Consider the following 23,195-nt stretch of genomic DNA (forward strand, 5'->3'; position numbering starts at 1 on the left):
GGGCATATCGAACTATATCAAATAGCGTAACGGGGCAAACTCCTTTCTCTTTAGTGTTTGGGACCGAAGCGAATCCCTACTACAAGATCCTGCCTACAGAATCCTTAAACCAACAATCAGGATCTTGCCGATGATCTGGATGTGATAGATGAACTTAAGGACTCGACGAGAATCCGTAATGGCAGCATACCAACAAAGGATCACCAAATCCTACAACAAGAACGTTAGGGTAAAAAGATTTCAAGTGGGAGATCTAGTACTAAGGAAGGCATTTCAGTATACAACGGATCCAAAGGATGTAAAATTAGCACCCATATGGAAAGAACTATACAAGATCGAGGCTGAGGTAGGAAAAGGAGCATATCAACTATCTGCTATGGATGGCAGAATCCTGCCTAGATCCTGGAATGCCGTTCACTTTAAACTCTACTTCATGTAAGTTAGAATTTTATTTCTATCTCGGTATGGTATGTATTCAGACTTTACTATTTAAATAATAATAATAGTTATTATTATTATTGAAACCCATTACTGACCTAATCATCAGAGGGGCGTTAGCCGAGCTAACACCCACCCACACAAAGCTTCAAGTTTTTTGCAGAATTGGGATCCCGACTAAGAAGTGAATGCATTCCAAGGGGTGTGTCCACCTCTCTACGTTTAAGGTTTTATTCCCTTCTATGTTTTAAAGGTTTCCACCTTTCTTAGTATTGGGTTTAAACACCTCGCAAAGAGCGCACGATGTTCACATGTAATTCAAGATGGCGGGACTAGTTCATGTTAATGGTGGCTGACAATTTCGTTGTTGTTGGTTACATGGTGGATCCTCAAGTATTGTCAAGGGAATAATATGGACATGTTATGAAACCGTGGTTTTTCTCAAGTATTTACATAATGGTTTGGCATTTGCGTGTCACTCACGACTAGTTTGTCCCAAGTATCTACATGAGGTTTTGGCATCTTCATGTCACTCACAACTGGTTTATTCAAAGTTTTTAACACTTAGGTGTTAGCTCAAGATCAAAGTTATTTTCGGGATTTTCCCCATGATCTTTACGATCACAACTATTTTTGGGATTTTCCCCAGAATCCTCTGGAGCACATAACCATCTCAGTTGTTATCTTAAAATATCTTGCAGGATCTTAAGGTTCAATCAAAAATATAGATTATGATGATTGGTTCTCTTCAGAAATTCCTCGTCCTAATCAACGTAAACCTTATCCTACCCCTACCAGGTTTGATTACTTAATTACTTTCCCAAGTATGTGGTGAAAAATTATTTCCAAACTTATGTTTTTGATCCAGCTAAAAGAATAAGAAAGCTTTTTCATCAATATATTTTTGTAGGTTCCCAGCCGGATCTACACGAGATATCTCGTTCTACGTAGGTGCGGAATCCCTATGTAAGACGTTACGAGCGTAGAAGACGATACGAGTTAACACAATCGAACACACGTTACAATAAACAAATACTCGTTATATTGCAACCTTAAACACGTGATATCAATCACTAATTACAGGACTCTCTGACTCGTAAACTCGAATAACAAAACTTCTTATTGATCAAGCCGTAACCTAATCAATATATATCACGACAACTTCGCCTGGCATGTTTAGGCGAAGTTGTCCCTAACTTCGCTTGTCTAACAAGTTCGCCTATATCAGCGAACTTGTTAGCTAACTTCGCTTACATCAAATACAAAACATTACAAACTCGATTACAAACACTAGACACTGAACTACTGACATCATGCACCAACAGACTCCCCCTTGGCAGTAGCTTCATCTCTTTATCTTCAAGCACGTGTCTTGTAATCTTCAACAATCTTGAATCTTCATCTTTAAGCATTCACTCCTTCTCGTACACATACCGAAACAACTCTTTGATATTTCCTCGCTTCGTCTTTCCAAGCAGGAATATAAAAGATTTTCTTCTCATTCAGCACCTGCAGATCAGCTCGAGACAGGTTCAATAGATGCATCGGATCATAGACTCTCAGCAGCTCTTGTTCATCTTCATCTTCCATCACTGCTTCAGCTGTCTCACAATCTACATACCACCACTTCAACTCTTTGAGCACATCCTTGGGCATTTGTTTCATCGGCACTTCTTTCAAACACCGGATCGGTTTATACTTCATAATCATCCAAGGCTTGCCATCTGCTCTCAACCCTCTATCTTTATCTTTGATAAGTTTACCCTTCTGTGGTTTCAGCAGCTAGAACTTCTTTTCCTTTATACTCTCCTTCCATACTATCTTCCCGATGACTCTAGCCATATTATCATCACTTCGATTTATCAATCCCAATCTGGCTAAGTCTTTCACTTCACATTCTGGCAGTGTGTTCAACGATCTCAACATTCTTTTGAAGTACTGAATACCATCATATCTCTTAATCACGAAGAGCCTCAACTGCTCATCGTATATCCAGCAGATAATCCCTTTTCTCGCTTCAGCATAGCCTCTAATGTTGTAAGTCTTCTTAAACATAGTAGGGACCGCTGGTTTCTTCGTTTTGACGAACCACTGAGCATAGCCTTCTTTCCATCTAGGCTGCTCTTCCCATTCAGTCTCATCATTTCCCATCTCTTTACTCAAATCTGCGTTATCGACTTCTGGAATCTCATGCTCTACATTCTCTTCTACTATCTCTCCCTCTTCTATCTCATCATCAATCACAATCTGTTCACCAATCTTCTCTATCTCATCACTCGGTAATACATCATCATCACACATAAAGTCATCATCCATCTCCTCAACCTCCACTACCACCACATCATCACCACCAGCTGCAGTTGTCGACTCCCCCTGAGTTGTGGAAGTCCCAAGAGCTTGTACAGTTCTTGGCAACTCACCACCTGCACCTTTCGATGCATTGGGATCATCGTCTCGATCATTTCTCCTCTTGGTCCTCAACTCATCGCCTTTACAGCTCGTCTCCCCCTGAGATGCCAAGAACTCCTTCAGAGCATCTATGATTTTTCCATGTTCTACCAGCAGGGACGACTGCATCTGATTCTCTGCAACTAGGCGTTGAATAGCCTGGGTCTGGATAAGATTAATCCTTGACTGTTCTGCCACGACCCGTTCAAGTGCTGCTATTCGTTCTGAGTCTGATAAGGTTGCATCGAAATCAAACCTCAGATGTGATATATCTTGAGTGTACTGAGGAGGGATTTCCGATGTAACCGGGACCTCAGAAGTAGACGTAACCGCAGGTGGTATCGTCACCGATAACCCTGCAGTGGCCACAACCGTCGACTCAATAAAATGTGCCACGACCTCCGTTGGAGTAAGAGTTGGAGGTGGCAACGAGACAATCTCCGGAGCCGATAGTTGAAATGAAGTGAGTGGGAGGCCAAATGAGGATGAGGTAGCCACCACGGGAATGTTCGTGGCGCTTGGCCTTGTAACCTGTAATGATGAGGGAACCATTGTCATACCGGACAGTGCGGGTGGGGTGAAACGTACCACCCTCGAGTTCTCACCGACTCCCGATCCTGCACCTATCCGTTCCCTTCTTGATCTGCGAATCAACTGTTGAACTTCTTCTTCATAGTCTGACTCACTATCATCATCAGTTCTCTTCCTTTTCCCATGAGTCCGTTCATGTGTTACCAAAATCCGTCTTGCTTCGGCCACTTCATCATCAGAATCTGAGCCAGCCACCGTTGCAGCTGCCCTAGTAACATTCACACCCGAAACATGTGCAACAGAGACTTGCACAATCTCCTCTGGATCAACCCTCTCCATGTCAAAAAATCCTTGACCGCCAAACTCTGCGTCAAGGTCAACGTTCTCCTCCGGTGACACAACAGGAGCAGCAGGTATAGCTTGAGGTGCTCCTGCCTGTTGTGGTGCCGGGTCCCGAAACTCGTCCCCAAGAGCAGGCACATACCCCGGGTTGATCAAGTACCCAAATAGTGGAGTATGCCGAGGACGGAGCTCAGGTTTGCTCCTCGCACTGGAGGATCTGCATTGGGCAAAGATCCTTTTGCTCACACTTTCTACGTATCGGATTGGTAGGCGCTGAGGTAGCGTTGGAGCAACATGATTCAAGATCATTTGTAGAAATCTTGGATACATGATAAATCTCTCACGCGCCACCGCTCTTCGTTGTCGATCGATCTCGTAGAAGACCATCTGACTAAAGCTGTAACGCTTATTATAAGTCAGAGCAGTCATTGCCGACTGCATGGTCGCGCCCATGCCATCAGTGCCCGCCTTTCTCCCTGACATGCAAACAATCATGACATGCATGAGAAAGCGCCACTGGTCAAGTAAAAACTCCTTCCTTCTATGCGTATCTCCCAAGGGACCTGAGTATCCCATCCTCAAAAACGCTCCATCACGGAAAGGAGCTACAAAGTCTGTCGGGTCATCCCTCGTCTCATCTCCAAAACGTAAAGCCGCCCGGATCTGTTCAGATGAGAACTGAACAATGTGATTGTTGACTGTTGCTCGCATCACCGGGGGCTCGACCCTACAATCATATTCCACGGTCTGCCAAAAATCCTCAATGTTTGGCAAGGATATTGGCAGTGTTGTCGTAATCGCGTGGAATATACACGAGCGTAGTAGGAACGTGATGATTTCACGGAAATCATCAACTCCGCTCGCCTCCGGGTCTAATGTTATATACATGTTGTGACCCGGGAAGAACTGTCTCTGGTTATCACCACCGTCATCACCGCCTGCACCACCTATAGCAGCCATATCTGCACCAAACAGACTAAGTTAGATAAGCGACAAAGCAAATCACAAGTTCGCCTGTTACGATGAGCGAAGTTGTGATCTTTTCAGTATAGGCGAAGTTAAAGATGGGGCGAAGTTGGGAAACAACTTCGCTTCAACTTTAACTTCGTCTGTTAACTGTTAAGTAAAAAATTCCAGGCGAAGTTAATGGTAACTTCGCCTAACCACAACATCGCCTCATAAACTGTTTCAAAAATAATTATCAGGCGAAGTTAACCTCAGGCGAAGTTACGGACAACTTCGCCTAAACTGTAACTTCGCCGAATATGAAACGGCATCAGTTAGGTTTATCGAACGACGTGATTTGGTCAATTTTGAGCTTGCGGATCTTGTAAAACTTGATTTAATGACGATTTAGACGATTAGATTGATTATGAACACGTGAAAACACGTTTGAAAATCGGTTATTGAAGGTTCGGAAAAACGAGGTCGTGAATCGGGTCGAAACGACCTTTGATTAACGTTACGGACAGCGAATAGGTGATACTATCAACACTACGCACCTATAACTCAGATTATAACTGGAAAAAGAACACAGATGAAGATCGATAAGTTCGCTGTGGGTTTAGAGATTAAGTTCGCTGGATAAGTTTGCTGGGTTTTGAAAATAATGAACCCGTTTGACCTTTAATTTCCTTTATATAGGGTCAAAATTATACAGGCGAAGTTGTGGATAACTTCGCCTAATGCAGGCGAAGTTATGGACAACTTCGCCGGTATTAAAATTTTCAAAACAAACCCCTATAATTTGAACAATTTGTAATTAAGTTTTAAAAACAACCTTTAATGTGTTAAATGATACGATCAAGACCAAGTAACCAGATATAAAATCATACAACTACATAAGTAGAAAAATTTTAAAATTTAAAGTACACGGGATCAAATTTCAGTCTCGATAGGGACTACCATGTTTTAGAAAAGATCCGAACAGGAATCATACTAACTACGTGACTGTCACACAGATCCGTGTTCAGCTTTATTATGACATAAAGAAACAGGTTGTAAGCAGGTAAATGACTTAGAATGGTTTTCATCGTTTCTGTGATACGGGTTAGGTTCAATTAAGCTCAAAACTTAAGTGGGCAACAACTCAGAGATTATGATGCCTCCTATCTATTCTCAAGAGCGTATTTGGCTTTCCCCAAGTCACCCCGAGTTAACCTCGACCCGTAGTGTCTGATTAAATAGTAAATGCTCTTCGATCGTCAGACTCTTCTTCCCGTTCTCTATCTTGCATCTTGATTGAGAAGTCTTATCATTATGAACTCTATAATGTCTCAATAACTCACACATTTTTTTTTTCACAACGTCAGATAAACTACTGCAAGTCCCGAATCTGGATCACTGCAGTTTCTTGACACGCTATCTTCACGGGAATCAGAACACTCACGGGCTCGTGTATGACTGGGTAATCGCTTTTCTGCCTATCATTCGGAAAGATATATATGGAGACATGCACAAATTGTTAAGAAGTTTCCACGTAAAATCGAGTAGATTTAGTTAGTATCACTTCTACTTTTACGCACCATAAAAAACTACCATGACATACAATGACTGTTCTAAAGTCTTTTAGGCCTAATAACTTCACTAGTTAAGCACACAGAATCAGTATATCTATCACTTTCCAAGGTTGGATCAATTTTCTGTTAAACATAGTAAAGGAACTTCTTACGAAGTAGTAGACTTGAAAAATAATTTCATCTCCCTGAAAAATTTTTAACTTCAATCGCCCCGATCAAATTGAAGTTTTCAGGTAAACGGCTATCCCGAAGATCCAATGGATCAGCTGGACCGACCACATACAAGTATGTGTCCTTCTAACTAAGTATGATCGACTAATTTTCAGCGAAAGAATAAAAACACATCATAAACCGCCCCGGTCACTTTCAGTCATCTGGTTAATGGCTATCCTTATATTCAACAAGTAGAAATGAGGACCAAACATATCCGAAGATATGTCCTTCAAACTGAGGCAACCGACATAATTCTAAGCGATAGTGACCTTTTTTTTTTTTAATACTAATACAAAAAGCAGGGTTACTCGGGATTGATCATCCCATTCAGCTCAACAAGGTTTTGAAATCTAGTTTTGTCAAACGCTTTAGTAAACATGTCAGCGAAATTATCTAGCGTATCAACCTTTTCGAGCACAATCAGTTTCTTCTCAGAACAATCCCGTATAAAATGATGACGGATGTCAATATGTTTAGTTTTACTGTGTTTTACGGGATTGTTAGTTACTGAGATAGCAGCAGTATTATCAATGCAAATAGGAGTATGAGTGAAATTCAGACCGTAATCGCGCAACAGTTGTTGAATCCAAAGAACCTGGGAGCAGCAGTTAGATGCTGCCATGTATTCTGCTTCACAGGTTGAAATCGCGACTGAAGTCTGCTTCTTGCATTGCCATGACACTAATCTGCCACCAAGAAACTGACATCCACCTGTAGTTGACTTCCGACTCTGATTGCACCCTCCATAATCAGAATCTGTGTAGGCGACCAACTCCAAGTCTCCTCCTCTCGTGTACCACAACCCCAGCTTAGGCTTGCCTTTGAGATACCGTAGAATCCTCTTCGCACCCTTCAAGTGAGATTCCTTTGGGTTTGCCTGAAAGCGAGCACAAAGACAAACAGCAAACATTATATCAGGCCTAGAAGCAGTTAAGTACATTAAAGAACCTATTATTGCTCGATATTGAGTTGGGTCCACGTCTGCATCGTTGTCTGAATCAGCACCCAATTTGTGGTTGACGCAGACTGGAGTATCGTATGGAGTGTTGTCCTCCATCTTGAAGCGTTTGAGAACATCATGGACATACTTAGTCTGATGAATGAACATCCCATCTTTCTTCTGATCAACCTGCAGTCCTAAAAAGAAAGTTAGTTCACCCATAGCACTCATTTCAAATCTCTTCTTCATGACGGCCTCAAACTCCTGACACGTTGCGACTTTTGATGCAGCAAAGATGATGTCGTCCACGTAGACTTGCACCAGTAGAAAGTCGCTCCCTTTTCTCTTAAAGAACAAAGTGCTATCAATCTTTCCCCGTTCAAAACCATTCTCAAGCAAGTAGTCGGATAACGTTGAGTACCAGGCACGAGGTGCCTGATGTAGTCCATACAGTGCTTTACTTAGCTTGTATACGTGATCGGGAAAGTCTGGGTCAGGAAAACCCGGAGGTTGCTCAACGTACACAACCTCATCGACTTTACCGTTAAGGAAAGCACTCTTCACATCCAACTGAAAAACCTTCATCTCCTTATGTGCAGCAAATGCCAAAAACAAACGAATGGCCTCCAATCTTGCCACATGAGCAAACACCTCATTGTAATCAATCCCCTCTTGCTGATTAAAACCTTTTACAACCAGCCTCGCCTTATTCCTGATAATAATCCCTTTCTCATCTGTCTTGCATTTGAAGACCCATTTTGTGCCAATCGCATGCACATTCTTTGGTTTTGCAACCAAGTTCCATACCTCCGTCTTTTTAAACTGGGCTAATTCTTCTTGCATGGCTTCGACCCACGAGTTGTCCTTGAGAGCCATTTGATAGTTCTTTGGTTCAATCTGGCTGATGAAGCAGGTGTACAAGCATTCGTTGATTATGCCTGAATCTTTAATGCTTGTATAAACACAGGTGTGCTCATTCAAGCTTTGTCTTGTTTGTACACCGTCGGACAAATCACCTATCACATTCTCCAATGGGTGATTTTTGTGAACTCTCGTAGTCGGAACCGCACTGACATCTAGATCGTCTTCCAGGTTCGAAGGTAGCTTATCAGTGGGTGATTGTTGTTGAGAGTGAAACGGATTGATAAATTCCTCTTCAGTAGAGGCAGCAGGGGTATTGACAGCATTTGATGAGGAAGGCTGACATTCATCATACTTCGGTCTTTGCACATAATTGTCTTCCTCATCAAAAATCATCTTCGAAGCAATTCTTTCATCTACTTCTGCACAATCCAAATAAGGTATATTAAAAGATTTGAAAAGTCTATCATAGTCGAAAACCCCAGCGGGTCCCGTGCTTGGTTTTGGTGATTTGTAACTTGTGATATCAGTGTTACAGACCACCTCAACCATGCTGGTCGATGTATTAAAGACTCGTCTATTAGGAGTCCCAACAACAAATCCGACTAAGATTCCTTCGTCGGCTATTTCACCAAATTTAGAATTTGCCTTTAATATCGAACATGGGGACCGAATGGTTCAAGACCACTCAAGTTGGGCTTTCTCCCATGCATAATTTCATAACATGTTTTATTTAATCTTTTAATGGTTAACACTCGATTAAGGATATAACAGGCTGTTGCAACAGCTTCAGCCCAGAACACCACAGGAAGTTTCGAATCAGCCAGCATGGTTCTGGCTCCTTCAATTAACGTTCTGTTCTTCCTCTCAGCCACTCCATTTTGTTGCGGAGTATACGGAGCGCTGAACTGATGTTCGATTCCTTTCTGTAAGCAGAAGAGCTCCATCTGATAGTTCTTGAACTCAGTCCCATTGTCACTCCTGATGAATTTAACTCTTTTTCCCATAATGTTCCCAACTTTGGTAATCAAATTTATTACCATCTGAACCGTTTCATCCTTTGACTTAAGGAAATATACCCAAGAGTATCGAGAGAAATCATCAGTGATCACCAAGCAATACGATGTTCCCCCTAGACTTTTTACATTCACGGGACCAAAGAGATCCATGTGAAGTAGGTCTAGGGTACTGACTATTGAGTTAACCTTCTTGGTGCGATGGGATTTCTTGTGTTGCTTTCCCTTTTTGCACGATAAGCATTGATCTTCAATGTTGAAATTCTTCAAAGGAACACCCAGCACAAGCCCATTCTTGACAAGGTAGTTCATTTTTCGAAGATGAATATGCCCCATTCTCCTATGCTATAATTCGGACTCCGATTCAGTTGCTTTCGACAGAAGACACGATTCTTCTGTGGTCATCTCAGTCGACCTCATGTCCATTATATACGTATTCTTTTCTCTTGGAGCCTTCATAACAATCCAATCCTCTGGTATCTTGAAACCAGGATATAGCACGATCGCTTCATTCTTGGTGAAAAGCATGGTGTAGTCTTTGTCACAAATATGCGAAACACTCAGCAGATTGTGCTTCAGTTCTTCAACAAAATTTACTTTCTCTAACGTCATCTTTTCGTTAGTCACCGTCCCAATTCCTGTAATCCTACCACCGTTCTCTCCAGCGAAACTCACTCTTCCTCCCTGAACAGGTTTACAATCGTTTAACAATTTCTTGTTACCCGTCATGTGCCGGGAACAGCCGCTATCCACAACCCATTGATTGTTTGCAGCCCTGTTCAACTGTTCCTGCACGATTAAAGCAAATGATTAAAATCTGGGGACCCAAGACCTATTGGTCTTGGGTCGATACATCCCGTACCTTGGCTGTCCAAGGTTAGTATCAGAATAGTTTCTGTAAGTCCTGAAAGGATACCTTCTTGGAGATTGACTATGAGGCCATCCAAACCTTCTAGAATTAAGTGAATTATTACTTATGGTTTGGTTGTTAGCAGTGAAAAACTGATATTTTTTTCTTTGAAAACCTGAATTAGTCCAATTTCTGAACTTTGATTAGTTTTCAGTTTTACCACTATTATAGTTACTGTTAGATCTGTTTTCAGTTTTTGAAGGCCTCACACCTCTGAATCTCTGCTTCAGAGGGCAATCAGCAATTAGGTGTCCTAATTGATTACATCTGAAACAACTCCTGTGTTCAACTTTCTTTTCAGTAGTTGTTTTAGATGTTGAGGCTGTACTACTGCCCGTTTGTCTCACATATGGTGGGACATACGGGTTTAGTGGAGATTTGTTTCAGTTGTTTTATGTTTCTCTCCACTTTTTGGTAACACTGCCTTTTCTTTTGTCTCACACGACTCAGATGACTTGTCCGAGTTTGATGAGACAAGACTTGGAGCAGAAATCTTAACATTTGAAACAGGCTTACTTGTTTCGCCTTTACTAACTTCTGGTTCTTTAATAGTAACCTTAACCGGAACTGTCTGACTATAATCAACATCAACAGATTTCTGATTACTAGGATCATAAGTGTAATTATGATTGTAAGGTGGTGGAACTTCATGATAACCAATTCCTCCCCTTTTAACTGGGGAACCTTGATCACTAACGAGGTGATCAAGTATAGCGGTGGAATTTCTAAATTTCTCAAGTTTCCTGTTAAGTTCCACCACTTTCACCTGGTGATCAGCTATCTGTTTATCCCTTTCAGCTATTAGTTTGGTTTTTTCTTCTAACACTTCATAGCTCAGATCAATTACTTTAATTTTTTCAGCTAGATTTGCTTTAAGACTTCTAATATCTTTTTCACTAGCTTTTATTTTTACTTTATAACTATTTTCTCTAGCTTTAGTGAAATGATGTTCTTCTTTTAAGGTTTTAAATTGAGCATCCAAACTAACATACTGATCAGTTATAGTTGTCAATTGTTCAGACAGATTTTCACACTTAGTGCAAGGGAGTTTAGTACTTACCTCGGTGAGCTGATCTTTCACATCTGCCATACAAGCTTCATTTTCGCCAGTCACTTCCTCAGTATCTGCAGTTTCGATGTTCGCCATATTGGCTTGTTCGAACACTTCTTCAACATGCAGATTCCAGTTATATTCCCCATTCTGTCTGGAAATCATGGCCCTATTATCATGTCGAAGACACGGGTTCGATTCCCGTAAGGGATAGGTACTCATTCCCGGCCGCTTTCAGTTAGTGTTCATTGCTGAGTGATCGCTCGCTATCTAACCCCCATTCTGGTGTGTCGACCTGTTCTGACTACGTTCAACTCTCTCATTCGTGCACTCCTTCGCAAAGTGGCCATTCTGTTTACAGTTGTAACAGCGCACCTTTGACTTGTCAAAACCCGGTCTCTCACCGACAAACTTCCTTCCTGTCTTCTTCATAAACCTCTTAACCCTTCTCACAATCATCGCCATCTGCCACTGCAGATCCATCTCTTCCAGATCATCAGCATCGATCTGATCATAGTCTTCCTCCAATATTGCTGGATCAACAATCTTACCCTGAATGTAATTTTCATACGAAGCAATAAAGGATGCATAGAGAGCAAACTGCTGTTCAGCAGATTTAACACTCATGGGCAACCTTGAGTAGTTGTTCGAAACACTTGGGGTTAAACTACTCTTGGTTGCTTGAGGGTTAGAAGCATCTGATCCTCCAGCTACAAAGCATACATCACCATTCATGTTGAGAGAAACATGACCTTCAGGTGTTGAGTTAGCGCCCGACTCTCCCTTTGAGTAGTAAGCAGACGAATCAGACTTCGAACTTGAACTTGTATTAACCTGTGCACTATACATTCCTGGATCTTGAACCTGATCGGTAGGTGTCTCTTTTCGAACCATGTTTAGTTCAAAAGTTCGTAGCTTGTTAACTGCTGTTTCCAGGTCATAGTCAGCAAAGTCTTTGTCTTCTCTCATCAACACAGTGTACATCTCCCATTTCGGTGGGAGAGCATCAAGAAGTTTTTCAACAATTTCATCTTCTTTGTAAGCAATTGAATAATTGTTGAGTTCGGTCATCAGATGATAATATCTAGTGATGATATCATCAAGTGATTCATTCTTCAAGTACTTGAAGACCGAGAATTGGGTTTTAAGTAGTTTAATCTTTGAAGCACGAATTCCCACATTACCCTCAAAACGGTTTTCAAGAGCTTCCCAAAGCTCTCTAGCAGTCTTATACTTTCTGAAGGTGTGTAGAATCTCTTGTGGAAGAGCATAGTAATCGCAGCATGAGCTTTGCTTTCAGCCTCATACATTTTCTTCTCTTCTTCTTCCATCTCTTTGTATTTCTTTATCTGATCACGACCCTCATACTCAGCAGTAGGTGGAATGTAACCATCTTGTATGCATACCCACATCTTAGCATCTTGGTACTTGACATATTGTTCAAAACGATCTTTCCACGCTACATAATCGGTTTTCTTAAGCATCTTCGGTGCCTTTGTAGCCGAACCCGCTTCCACTTCCATCTTAACTAGTTCCGTAATGTTGATTGAAGACATCTTTCACGAAACACACAGAAACCCGAAAAATAAAAATTTTATTTTTAACAGTACTGTAGGCGAAGTTGTGGTTATTTTCTCTTAAGTCTGAACTTCGCTGATTCTGAACTTCGCTTTCTTTTTAAATTCGCCTGATTTGGCGAAGTTGTAGATAACTTCGCTTAAGCTAAGCGAACTTGTGAAGTGGGCGTAGTTGTGGGTAACTTCGCTGATATAGGCGAACTTGAGAAGGTAGGCGAAGTTGTGGATAACTTCTCTTAACCTTATATCTTCGCTGAAACCCTACGAACAGTGACGGCAACTTCGCCTGATGAACACGATGAATATGCAGGTTAGATTTCTGGAGTTTACGAGGTCTGTGAATGTGTTATGGGTTGTTTATGATTGTAGGAGGTGAGTATAACACAAAAACTCAGAAAACTCGTCCCGCGAATAGTCGAACGGAACGGTTTCTACACCCGCGTGATAATCCCGAACCACACAATCGAGCAAAAGCTCTGATACCAATTGTAGGTTCTCAGCCGGATCTACACGAGATATCTCGTTCTACGTAGGTGCGGAATCCCTACGTAAGACGTTACGAGCGTAGAAGACGATACGAGTTAACACAATCGAACACACGTTACAATAAACAAATACTCGTTATATTGCAACCTTAAACACGTGATATCAATCACTGATTACAGGACTCTCTGACTCGTAAACTCGAATAACAAAACTTCTTATTGATCAAGCCGTAACCTAATCAATATATATCACGACAACTTCCCCTGGCATGTTCAGGCGAAGTTGTCCCTAACTTCGCTTGTCTAACACGTTCGCCTATATCAGCGAACTTGTTAGCTAACTTCGCTTACATCAAATACAAAACATTACAAACTCGATTACAGACACTAGACACTGAACTACTGACATCATACACCAACAATTTTGGCATAAAAAGATATGGACATAATTAAGGCAAAAGATTATCATTATATTAAGCAAAAAGATATTCGTAACTTAATCCTAAAACTCTGGATCCCTCCATCAGGAAAATCTAAAGTTTTCCTAAACTAATAATCATAGGCTTCGTCCTGAAACTCAGGATCCCTCCACCTTGGTTACCTATTGTTTTAAACGAGATAAAAAGTAAATTGTTTCAAGCATCACCACATGACAAGAATAGTAAATTGCTTAGTTACAACCAAGCCTATCAAAGTTTTGCAATTATTTCAACTCTTTGCTGATATATGGTATGTATACCTATTCAAATTATTATTATTTGTATGCTTTTAAGCCTATTGAGATTTTAGTTTTTAACCAAGCTGAACTAACTAACTCAGGACACTTATATAATCTGTTTTCAAAGTAATCCATTTATTTCATAAAAAATTTTCTAATCAAGGATTTGATTAATGTTTGAATTTTGATGAAAAACCTATCTTTACATGAAAACCTTTAAAGCATATGGTATCCTAACCCGATACTTCAACATGTTTAACTTTGATATTGATGTGATAACAGAGTTATACACAATGATGAAGCTAGGAAGAAATGCGATGAGGGGTGCCCGACTCAATACGTATAAAACATTTCATAAGTAGGAATTAAATTGACATCATGCTTCAGACTCATACTCTTCAAATTAAATTAAATGCTATATAATAATGAGCTGTTTGTTTAAAAATCACTAGAAAAGTTAATGCATCATAAATTAAATTATTTGATAAACGATTTGAAAGATTAGTTGCATGTTCTTGAGAAGACCCTAAAGTGAAATATATGAGCTACCATAATGTATTAAAGAATTCACAGATGATGATATGTGGATGGAAAATAACTTACTCAAATCAACGAGGGCTTAATATACTGCATATCCGTCTTACATATGCGAGGTCCTCGAACTCTACATGAATAATGGTGAGGATGTTAGCGACAAGACAAGTAGAATAACTTGAAGACACATAGGATGATTCTATTTGATATTTTTCCTATTTACTCCCATGTGGTTTTTGGGCGGACTCATAATGTGCCCTAAAAAATCAAAATGATACACCCGCATCCCTGTGGTTTTAAAATTGGCGCACTCTGAGTCCCTCTAGCTAATGTCTAACGGAAAACTGAAATGAATATTATACCCTTTTCAGTCGTTGATTTTGCGTCCCAATAGTTTTTTTCTAAGAGCAACAACTTGAATTAAAAAACATCCCTCGTTAGAAAATCCTAACCGGAAAAAAAAAAACCAAAGTTACATACTAAGTAACGGGTTTCTTAACCACACTACCCAATTCAAATTAAAATTACAATTACGGGAAGAAAGCCGTAAATAGGAGACCGCAACAACGTAATTGAAAAGAAAATCTTTCTTATCAAGTTTCGTACCAAAAATTGTCTCGTTTCGAGTATTCCTAATAAACCACCAAGCAATGAAAATAATCACCTCAACCACATATATTTTCTTCTTCACCAAGCGTCCATGTAGTTTTGTTACATTTGATTTGTGTCCCACCATCTTTATCATCTCCATCTCCACCACCACCACCACCACCACTACCATCTTTAATATATTGAAATTAAATTTGATTTTGTCATCATGGATCGATCCGAGTTCGAACTATGGGTGTTTAGGATTGCTTGTTAGAATTTCTAAAACCTTTTGAAATAATCAAGAATTAGATACCTAATTTTAAGTCTATAACATAAGAGGATAATCATATATCTTTTTTTTGGAGCGACGACTTTATTGTGTGTAGGTCATCACACTCCCCAAATTTGGAAAGTCTCGTTGCCCCACTCTGACCATACTATTTTGTCAACCGGGCCTATGTTGGCTTCAGAGTTTGGCTTGGCATGGGAAACCATATCACCGGCTGCCACTTGACTAGGGGTGATCAGTGGTTCGGCTAACGATTTATTCAATTTGTTCGGTTTGACTTGTTCGTTTATGAGATTTTGTTACCCCTAATCGAAAACCAAACCTAACCGAATTCGAAAATGGGGTTATCAGGCCGTAATTGGACCAAATTTAATTCGGTTCGGTTATGTTAAAACCAAACAAATTGATTCAAACCATATTAATCGAATTCCTCCAAAACAATAACTTGGCTTTAATTTAGTTTATGTTGTGTTTTGAATCCAAAGAGTCGCTAAAGGCCATAATAGACAAAAACAACATATGCATTCTAAACCAAAAGTTGAAGGCCATAATAAAACATCTAAATCTTTAAATAGTTTTAGGGGGTGCTTGGGATTCCTTATTTTAGCTCCTTATAGCTTATAACTTATGGGTTATAACTTATAAGGTGTTTGGAAAAACTATGTTTTGTGAGCGTATAAAGTATCAGTTACAACTTTGTAACTTATACCTAATGCCGTAAATAAGATATAAGAAGGTAAAATAGGGTATCACAAACACCCCATTAAACATATAACTCGTCAACCATAGAAAACCATCATAACCATAAAAGTCTTAAACATTATAAAACATCCAAGATGATTAATATTCCTCAACACCTAAAGATAGTCTAAGGTCTAATATGGATATGGACATTAGACTACATATTATAAATGAGCTTAGAAAAGAATGGGTTATACACAAAATAATTAATATAGTTTATATTTTAATCGATAGATTTATTCCGTTAGCCAAATAAATCAAACTAATCACTAAACCGGGTACACAATAGAAAAATATCTTCTATTTTGCATGATCATTCATCTAACTACTAGCGTTTTTATAATATATTGGCATTCAAACATTAACCGGGTATGTGTCATTTTGTAAAGTTTATGTAGAAGTTACTCCAATGTAAGCTCCTATGAGGTAATGTTTCCAAAGTATATATATCATGCTGATTACGGGGCTGCTAGTCTTGGGCAAATAAGGTTGATTAAATTTGGCTGTTTAAAAAAGGGGTATTTTAGTTAACTGTAGATTACTATTTACTACGGGGCTGCTAGTATTGAGCAAACATTTGGGTAGCGTTTGTTATGCAGTAATGACAGACGGAATGGTATGATTCATTACGTGGGAATGAAATAAGAGGTGTTTGGTTGCACAATGGAATGGAATCATCCATTACACATGGAATCTCATTCCATCAAAACCATTCCTTCCCACCTCCCTCTTCTTTTTTTTCATTCCATTCCATCTTCAACCTTCTCAACAACACCATCATCTAACAACCACCGCCACCACCACCACTACCATAGCCACCACTATCATCTGACCACCACCGCCACCGTCACCACCACCACCTCCGTCGCCACCACCGTCGCCGCCACCACCACCTGACCGTCACCGTCGCCATCACCACCTCCACCACCACCACCTTACCACCAAAGCTACAACCGCCACCATTGTCGCCAAAACCACGGCAACCATTGTCACCGTCGCCACCCAACCATAACCGCCACCACCACTATCACTTGCCTAGCCACCACCACTGTCATCACCACCCTACCACCGCCATCACTACTAATGCTACTATCGCTTGACCACCACCACCACAACCACCACCCCCGTGGCCTGACCGCCATCACCACCACCGTCACCACTGCCACCACCATTTTCATCTCCAGAGCTACCACCACTGTCACCATTTCAGTTTTTTTTTTTTTTTTTTGTAAAAATATTTATTTTGGGATAGGAATATTTTTATTATTTCTATTTCATTCCTAAAAATTTTTTCGGATACCAAACAACATAAATTAATTACTCATTTCATTCTCATATGTTAACCAAACAAGACAAAGGAATGATAATGATCCATTTCTTTCATTTGTCCATTTCATTCCTTCTCTCATTCCATTCCCCCTTCATTCCATTCCTTCAACCAAACATAGAAATTACATAAACTAGTTGACAATGTAAATGATATTGTACTTTTAAAAGTGTGACTATTTAAAGAGGTAATGTGAATATTTGATCTATGGTTAACGCAACCAAAATATTTATAAATGAGCTAATCATATATAAATATATATCTACACTAGTTTAATCCTCCCGTGTTACGGGAGTTTATTTAAAGTTTTATTTTTAATTGTTTTACTATTTTATGATGATTTATTTTATTTTTTAACCTAGTTTTGTTTTAATTTAATATATATATATTAGTTTGTTATTATATTTTTTAACGTTTGGGTTTTATCACTTGAGATGTTTTGGTTTTTTAGATTTTTAATGAACATGAGCATGTTGATTTTTTTAAATGTACAAACATGAACACGAATATTTGTCTAATAAAAAAGGGACGTTGATGTAGTTGGAAATGGTGGGTAGTATCGGAAGTTAACCGACAATGGAGATGATAGACCAACGACGGAGAACATGTAAAGCATATAAATTAAAATAGGGTTTGATGATGAAAGTGTTTATCAATAAATTATATCTTATAACCCATTTGAGGGCTATTAAATTTTGGTAAGACCCATAACACATGAAAAATATTATTTGATTATTAAGGGGTTATTTTACAAATAAATGAGATGTTATAACTCGTTTAAGGGTTATCCGGGTTTGGTGAGACCCATGACCCGTGAAAATTATTGTTTTATTATGAAATAAGTTTACAAATAAATGAGATGTTATAACCCATTTAAAGACTATCCGGGTTTGGTGAGACCCATACCCGCGAATTCGGGTCAAATGCATGAAAAGCCTTCATTTATAAATCAAGCAATCTGATGGCTCTAAAGAATGAGGGGAACAACCTGAAAACGACACCTAAGATTTTATGTTAGACAATTATTTAGATAGTTATATATATATATATATATATATATATATATATATATATATATGTTGTTTAGCATTGCTACTTATGCTGGTTGGGCAGATGAATTCGACCACTTAAATACTTAATTACCCACCGGAAAGCCCATTTTTCAACTAATTTGGTTTAGTTAAGGACCAGGCATGGGTCGTCAACTTGCATGTTTTTAAAGCCCATTTCACCTGGCATCTTGTAGGTTTGAAGGCCCAATTTTGGGTTTTTGGTCTGTTTCGGTTTGCCAATATCATAGCCGATATTGCGGGCCCAACCGTTTGGTTCTTGTGTTGTATTTTAATATTTTAATCTTGTTTATTTTTAGTTGTTGTATTTGGCTAGAAATGTTGTTTAGTGATCCTACTTAGCAACCGATACTTTTGGTTCGGTTTGTATTAGGATATCATCGTAACTAGTATTTCAACTTTTAGTATTTTAATAAGAGTGATATGTTTTTTTAGTTGGAATGATATGTTTTTTTGGTATGGACATCCTAAAGTCTGTTTTGAGTGTCTTTTACTAGGTTGCTTAGGGGTATGCCCCTTAAATCTTGTAACTTCTTTTCTCATGTATATAATTTTACCCGGCAATGCCAATTTAGCCAGGAAAAAAAACAATAAACGCCCCTCCCCTTCCCTTCCCTAACCCAAAAAGAAATAAATAAATAAATTTATTATGTATTTTCGTTTTCATAAAAATTGCTTATATTTTCTACTTTGACTATTTAAATGTGTGTTTATCGATAAAACTATCTATATAACATCATTGGTAATATGTTGATAAGGAATTAGTTGGTGAGATGGTCGTTGTCGATTTGCCATTAGTGCAAAAGCATCTTTGATATATCTACATCATCTTGCTGTCAATGTAAAAAATTGTCTTTGATCTGTCTATGATATATCTATTGGTAATAACGATCATGATCTGTTGCACTAGTTTTGTATAAGCCTTCACCAACAGATTTCGTAGTTACCAAGATCTCACATTTTTACTGGTAAAAGTTACTAATAATAGATATAGTTTGATTAACACTAATTGACTTGAGATGATAACTTTTTTTAACAAGTTTAGAAATATTAATATTTTATAACAATATTCTAATAAGTAAAAATAATTTAACAATGATATACAACTGGGAATGTCATTTTCCTTTTTCAATATAAAACTACTAAATTGTTTTAGTGGTCCCTTGCAAGTGCTTACAATTACTTAATGATATATATTTTATTAATATTAATAATATAAGTTTTAGTGGGAAGTAAATGCACTATAGTCGATCATACGAGGCCTTAAAACTAATGTCTCCAAGCTGCATTAAAACAATATAAAACTTTTTTTGTTATCGAAATTGCGTATTTGACTTTTCCATGACAACTTCCATCTAACGACTATCCTCTGGCTTGTATCTATAAATACCGACTACTTTACTCCCTTAAACATCATCACCCAAAACCACCACCACTCTCCTCTCCTTTACCACCACCACCAACTTTCCGGGTGAATCATTAGAGCTCCTGCCGGTGATGGCGGCGGCCCTTTCAGGGTACGCTTATGGCACATAGTCATTGCATTTACCGTATTTGGGGTTGCTAACCTTGTAGCGGTTTCCGCTGACAAGCCTTACTTATATTCTTCGCCACCACCGCCCTACGAGTATAAGTCTCCACCACCTCCGGTGCATTCACCACTGCCGCTATACGAGTACAAGTCTCCACCACCTCCAGTACATTCACCACCACCACCTTACGAGTACAAGTCTCCACCACCACCGGTGCATTCACCACCTCCACCATATGAGTACAAGTCTCCACCACCTCCAGTACATTCACCACCCCCACCTTACGAGTACAAGTCTCCACCACCACCAGTGCATTCACCACCACCACCGTATGAATACAAGTCTCCACCCCCACCAGTCCACTCACCACCACCACCTTATGAATACAAGTCTCCACCACCACCTGTACATTCACCACCACCACCATATGAATACAATTCTCCACCCCCACCGGTCCACTCACCACCACCACCTTATGAATACAAGTCTCCACCACCACCCGTACATTCACCACCACCACCACCGTATGAATACAAGTCTCCACCCCCACCGGTCCACTCACCACCACCACCTTATGAATACAAGTCTCCACCACCACCCGTACACTCACCACCACCACCGTATGAATACAAGTCTCCACGCCCACCGGTTCACTCACCACCACCTCCTTACATACACAAGTCTCCGCCACCACCCGTACATTCACCACCACCCCCCTACGAGTACAAGTCTCCACCTCCTCCGGTGCATTCACCACCACCACCACCAGTCAAATCTCCACCACATGATCCCTATGTGTACAAGTCTCCACCACCACCAGTTCACTCACCACCACCCCCTTACGTCTACAAGTCTCCACCACCACCAGTTCACTCACCACCACCTCCTTACATATACAAGTCTCCACCACCACCGGTGCATTCACCACCACCCCCGTATGAGCACAAGTCTCCACCACCACCTGTAAAGTCCCCCCCACCACCATACTACTACAAATCACCACCACCACCTGTTAAATCGCCACCACCTCCATACTACTACAAGTCCCCTCCTCCTCCAGTGCATTCTCCACCACCACCGTATTACTATAAATCCCCACCACCACCTATAAAGTCACCACCACCACCAGCATACTACTACAAATCCCCACCACCACCAGCTAAATCACCACCGCATTACTACTACACTTCACCACCACCACCAACTCCATACCACCCCCACCCCTACCCTCACCCTCACCACCGCAAATTGATCGTAAAAGTGGTCGGAAAAGTTTACTGCTACAGCTGCTATGACTGGAAATACCCAATCAAATCTCATGCAAAGCATCATCTCAAAGGTACAAACCTTTTCTTTTTACATAATAACCTTTTCTAGCATAATAATTTATCATGATGCATTCATAGTTGATTCTGTTTCCCACGTCCAAGAGCCACACATGAACACACATAGTACACAATCATAAAATTAAATCATCAATTAAAAGATCATGGGACGTTCTGATAAAGTTGTTTTAATTCATACGTTTACGGTTTACAATTCACAATACACAAATATTTTTTATATATAATTTAATTGTCTTTTTAATATTATATGGCATATGGGAAACATATAATTAATTAATTTATTTATTTTGTCTATTATAGGAAAATATGTGGTAACATTTTGACTAGATAAACCATCTATTTTCTACAATTTGAATTTTTGTCAGATCTATTAACATAATAATAGTTGTATATGATTGTTTATATACAACAAAACTGAATATAATAGAAGAATATGACAACAAAAAGAATATTCCCACGAAAAAACAATATAACAAAATTTTTGTTCCTAGTTTTTAGTTTTAACATAATAATACAGGCACTACTATGTTTAAAATAATTGGTGATCATGATGCATATGCACTCCTAGTTGACCCATGTTCTATCCTTGATTCTGTTTCCCACGTTCATCAGACATGATAATGTATTAATGCACATATATACATGATATAATTAACTTTTTTACTGTTTACAACGATCTATTTTCTATAACTTTCATCATATTTTCAGATCCATTTACATGATACAACAAATTTATGATATATGAATGTTCTTTATTCACAATGTATAAATTTGATAACCATAAATATTTCTTTTATTATTATTAGAATAATTGAATTGATTAAATCATTAAATCAAGCATCTGTACCATGATATAATTTCATATGGTAATTGGGTCACAGGATATCAATTATTGATGATATATAAAGAGTTGAAAATAGTTGTTAATTAACTTATTTTATGTGTATTAAAGGTGCTGTTGTGGAAGTCACATGCAAGGCTACTGGTGAGAAAGAAATTGTTGCATATGGAAAGACTAAGATCAATGGAAAATTTGCAATTACTGTTAATAGTTTGGAGTATTCAAAATATGGAGCTAAAGCATGTGTTGCTAAGCTACATATGGCACCAAATGGTACCAAATGTAACATCCCAACAAATCTCCATGGTGGTTTGAAGGGTGCCGAGCTTAAGGTCAAGTCTAAGAATGATTATGAGGTTGTACTTTATGCCAAACCATTTGCGTACGCCCCCAAGACTCCATCTAAGATTTGCAAGAAGCCAAAGCCTACTCCTACTCCTTACTACTACAAATCTCCACCACCACCAACACCAACTTACGTGTACAAGTCTCCACCACCCCCATACCACTACACCTCGCCCCCACCACCTGTGAAGTCTCTCCCCCCAACTTACCACTACACATCACCCCCACCACCAGTGAAATCCCTACCCCCATCATACCATTACACTTCACCTCCACCACCGGTTACATCACCAACCCCACCATACCACTACACTTCACCTCCTCCACCAATAAAATCTCCACCACCACCATACCACTATACATCACCTCCACCACCTAAGAAGTCACCATCGCCATCATACCACTACACTTCACCGCCTCCACCAGTAAAATCCTTGCCACCGCCATACCACTACACATCACCTCCACCACCAAGGAAGTCACCCCCACCACCATACCATTATACTTCACCTCCACCACCAGTCATGTGA

At 39.5% G+C, this 23,195-nt stretch overlaps 1 protein-coding gene across 1 annotated transcript; it reads left to right on the forward strand.

The window, feature by feature from the left end:
• The first annotated feature begins 178 nt into the window (after nt 1–178).
• On the forward strand, nt 179–23,195 carry LOC143532149 (uncharacterized). The gene is made up of 3 exons (XM_077027282.1): nt 179–435; nt 20,085–21,472; nt 22,432–23,195. Exons 1-3 carry the CDS (start codon nt 179–181, stop codon nt 23,193–23,195), a joined length of 2,409 nt encoding a protein of 802 aa, XP_076883397.1.

This window comes from Bidens hawaiensis, unplaced genomic scaffold (assembly GCF_021521415.1).
Source record: "Bidens hawaiensis isolate Kalapana, Puna unplaced genomic scaffold, B.hawaiensis_p1.1 tig00000702_1, whole genome shotgun sequence".
NCBI lineage: Eukaryota > Viridiplantae > Streptophyta > Magnoliopsida > Asterales > Asteraceae > Bidens > Bidens hawaiensis.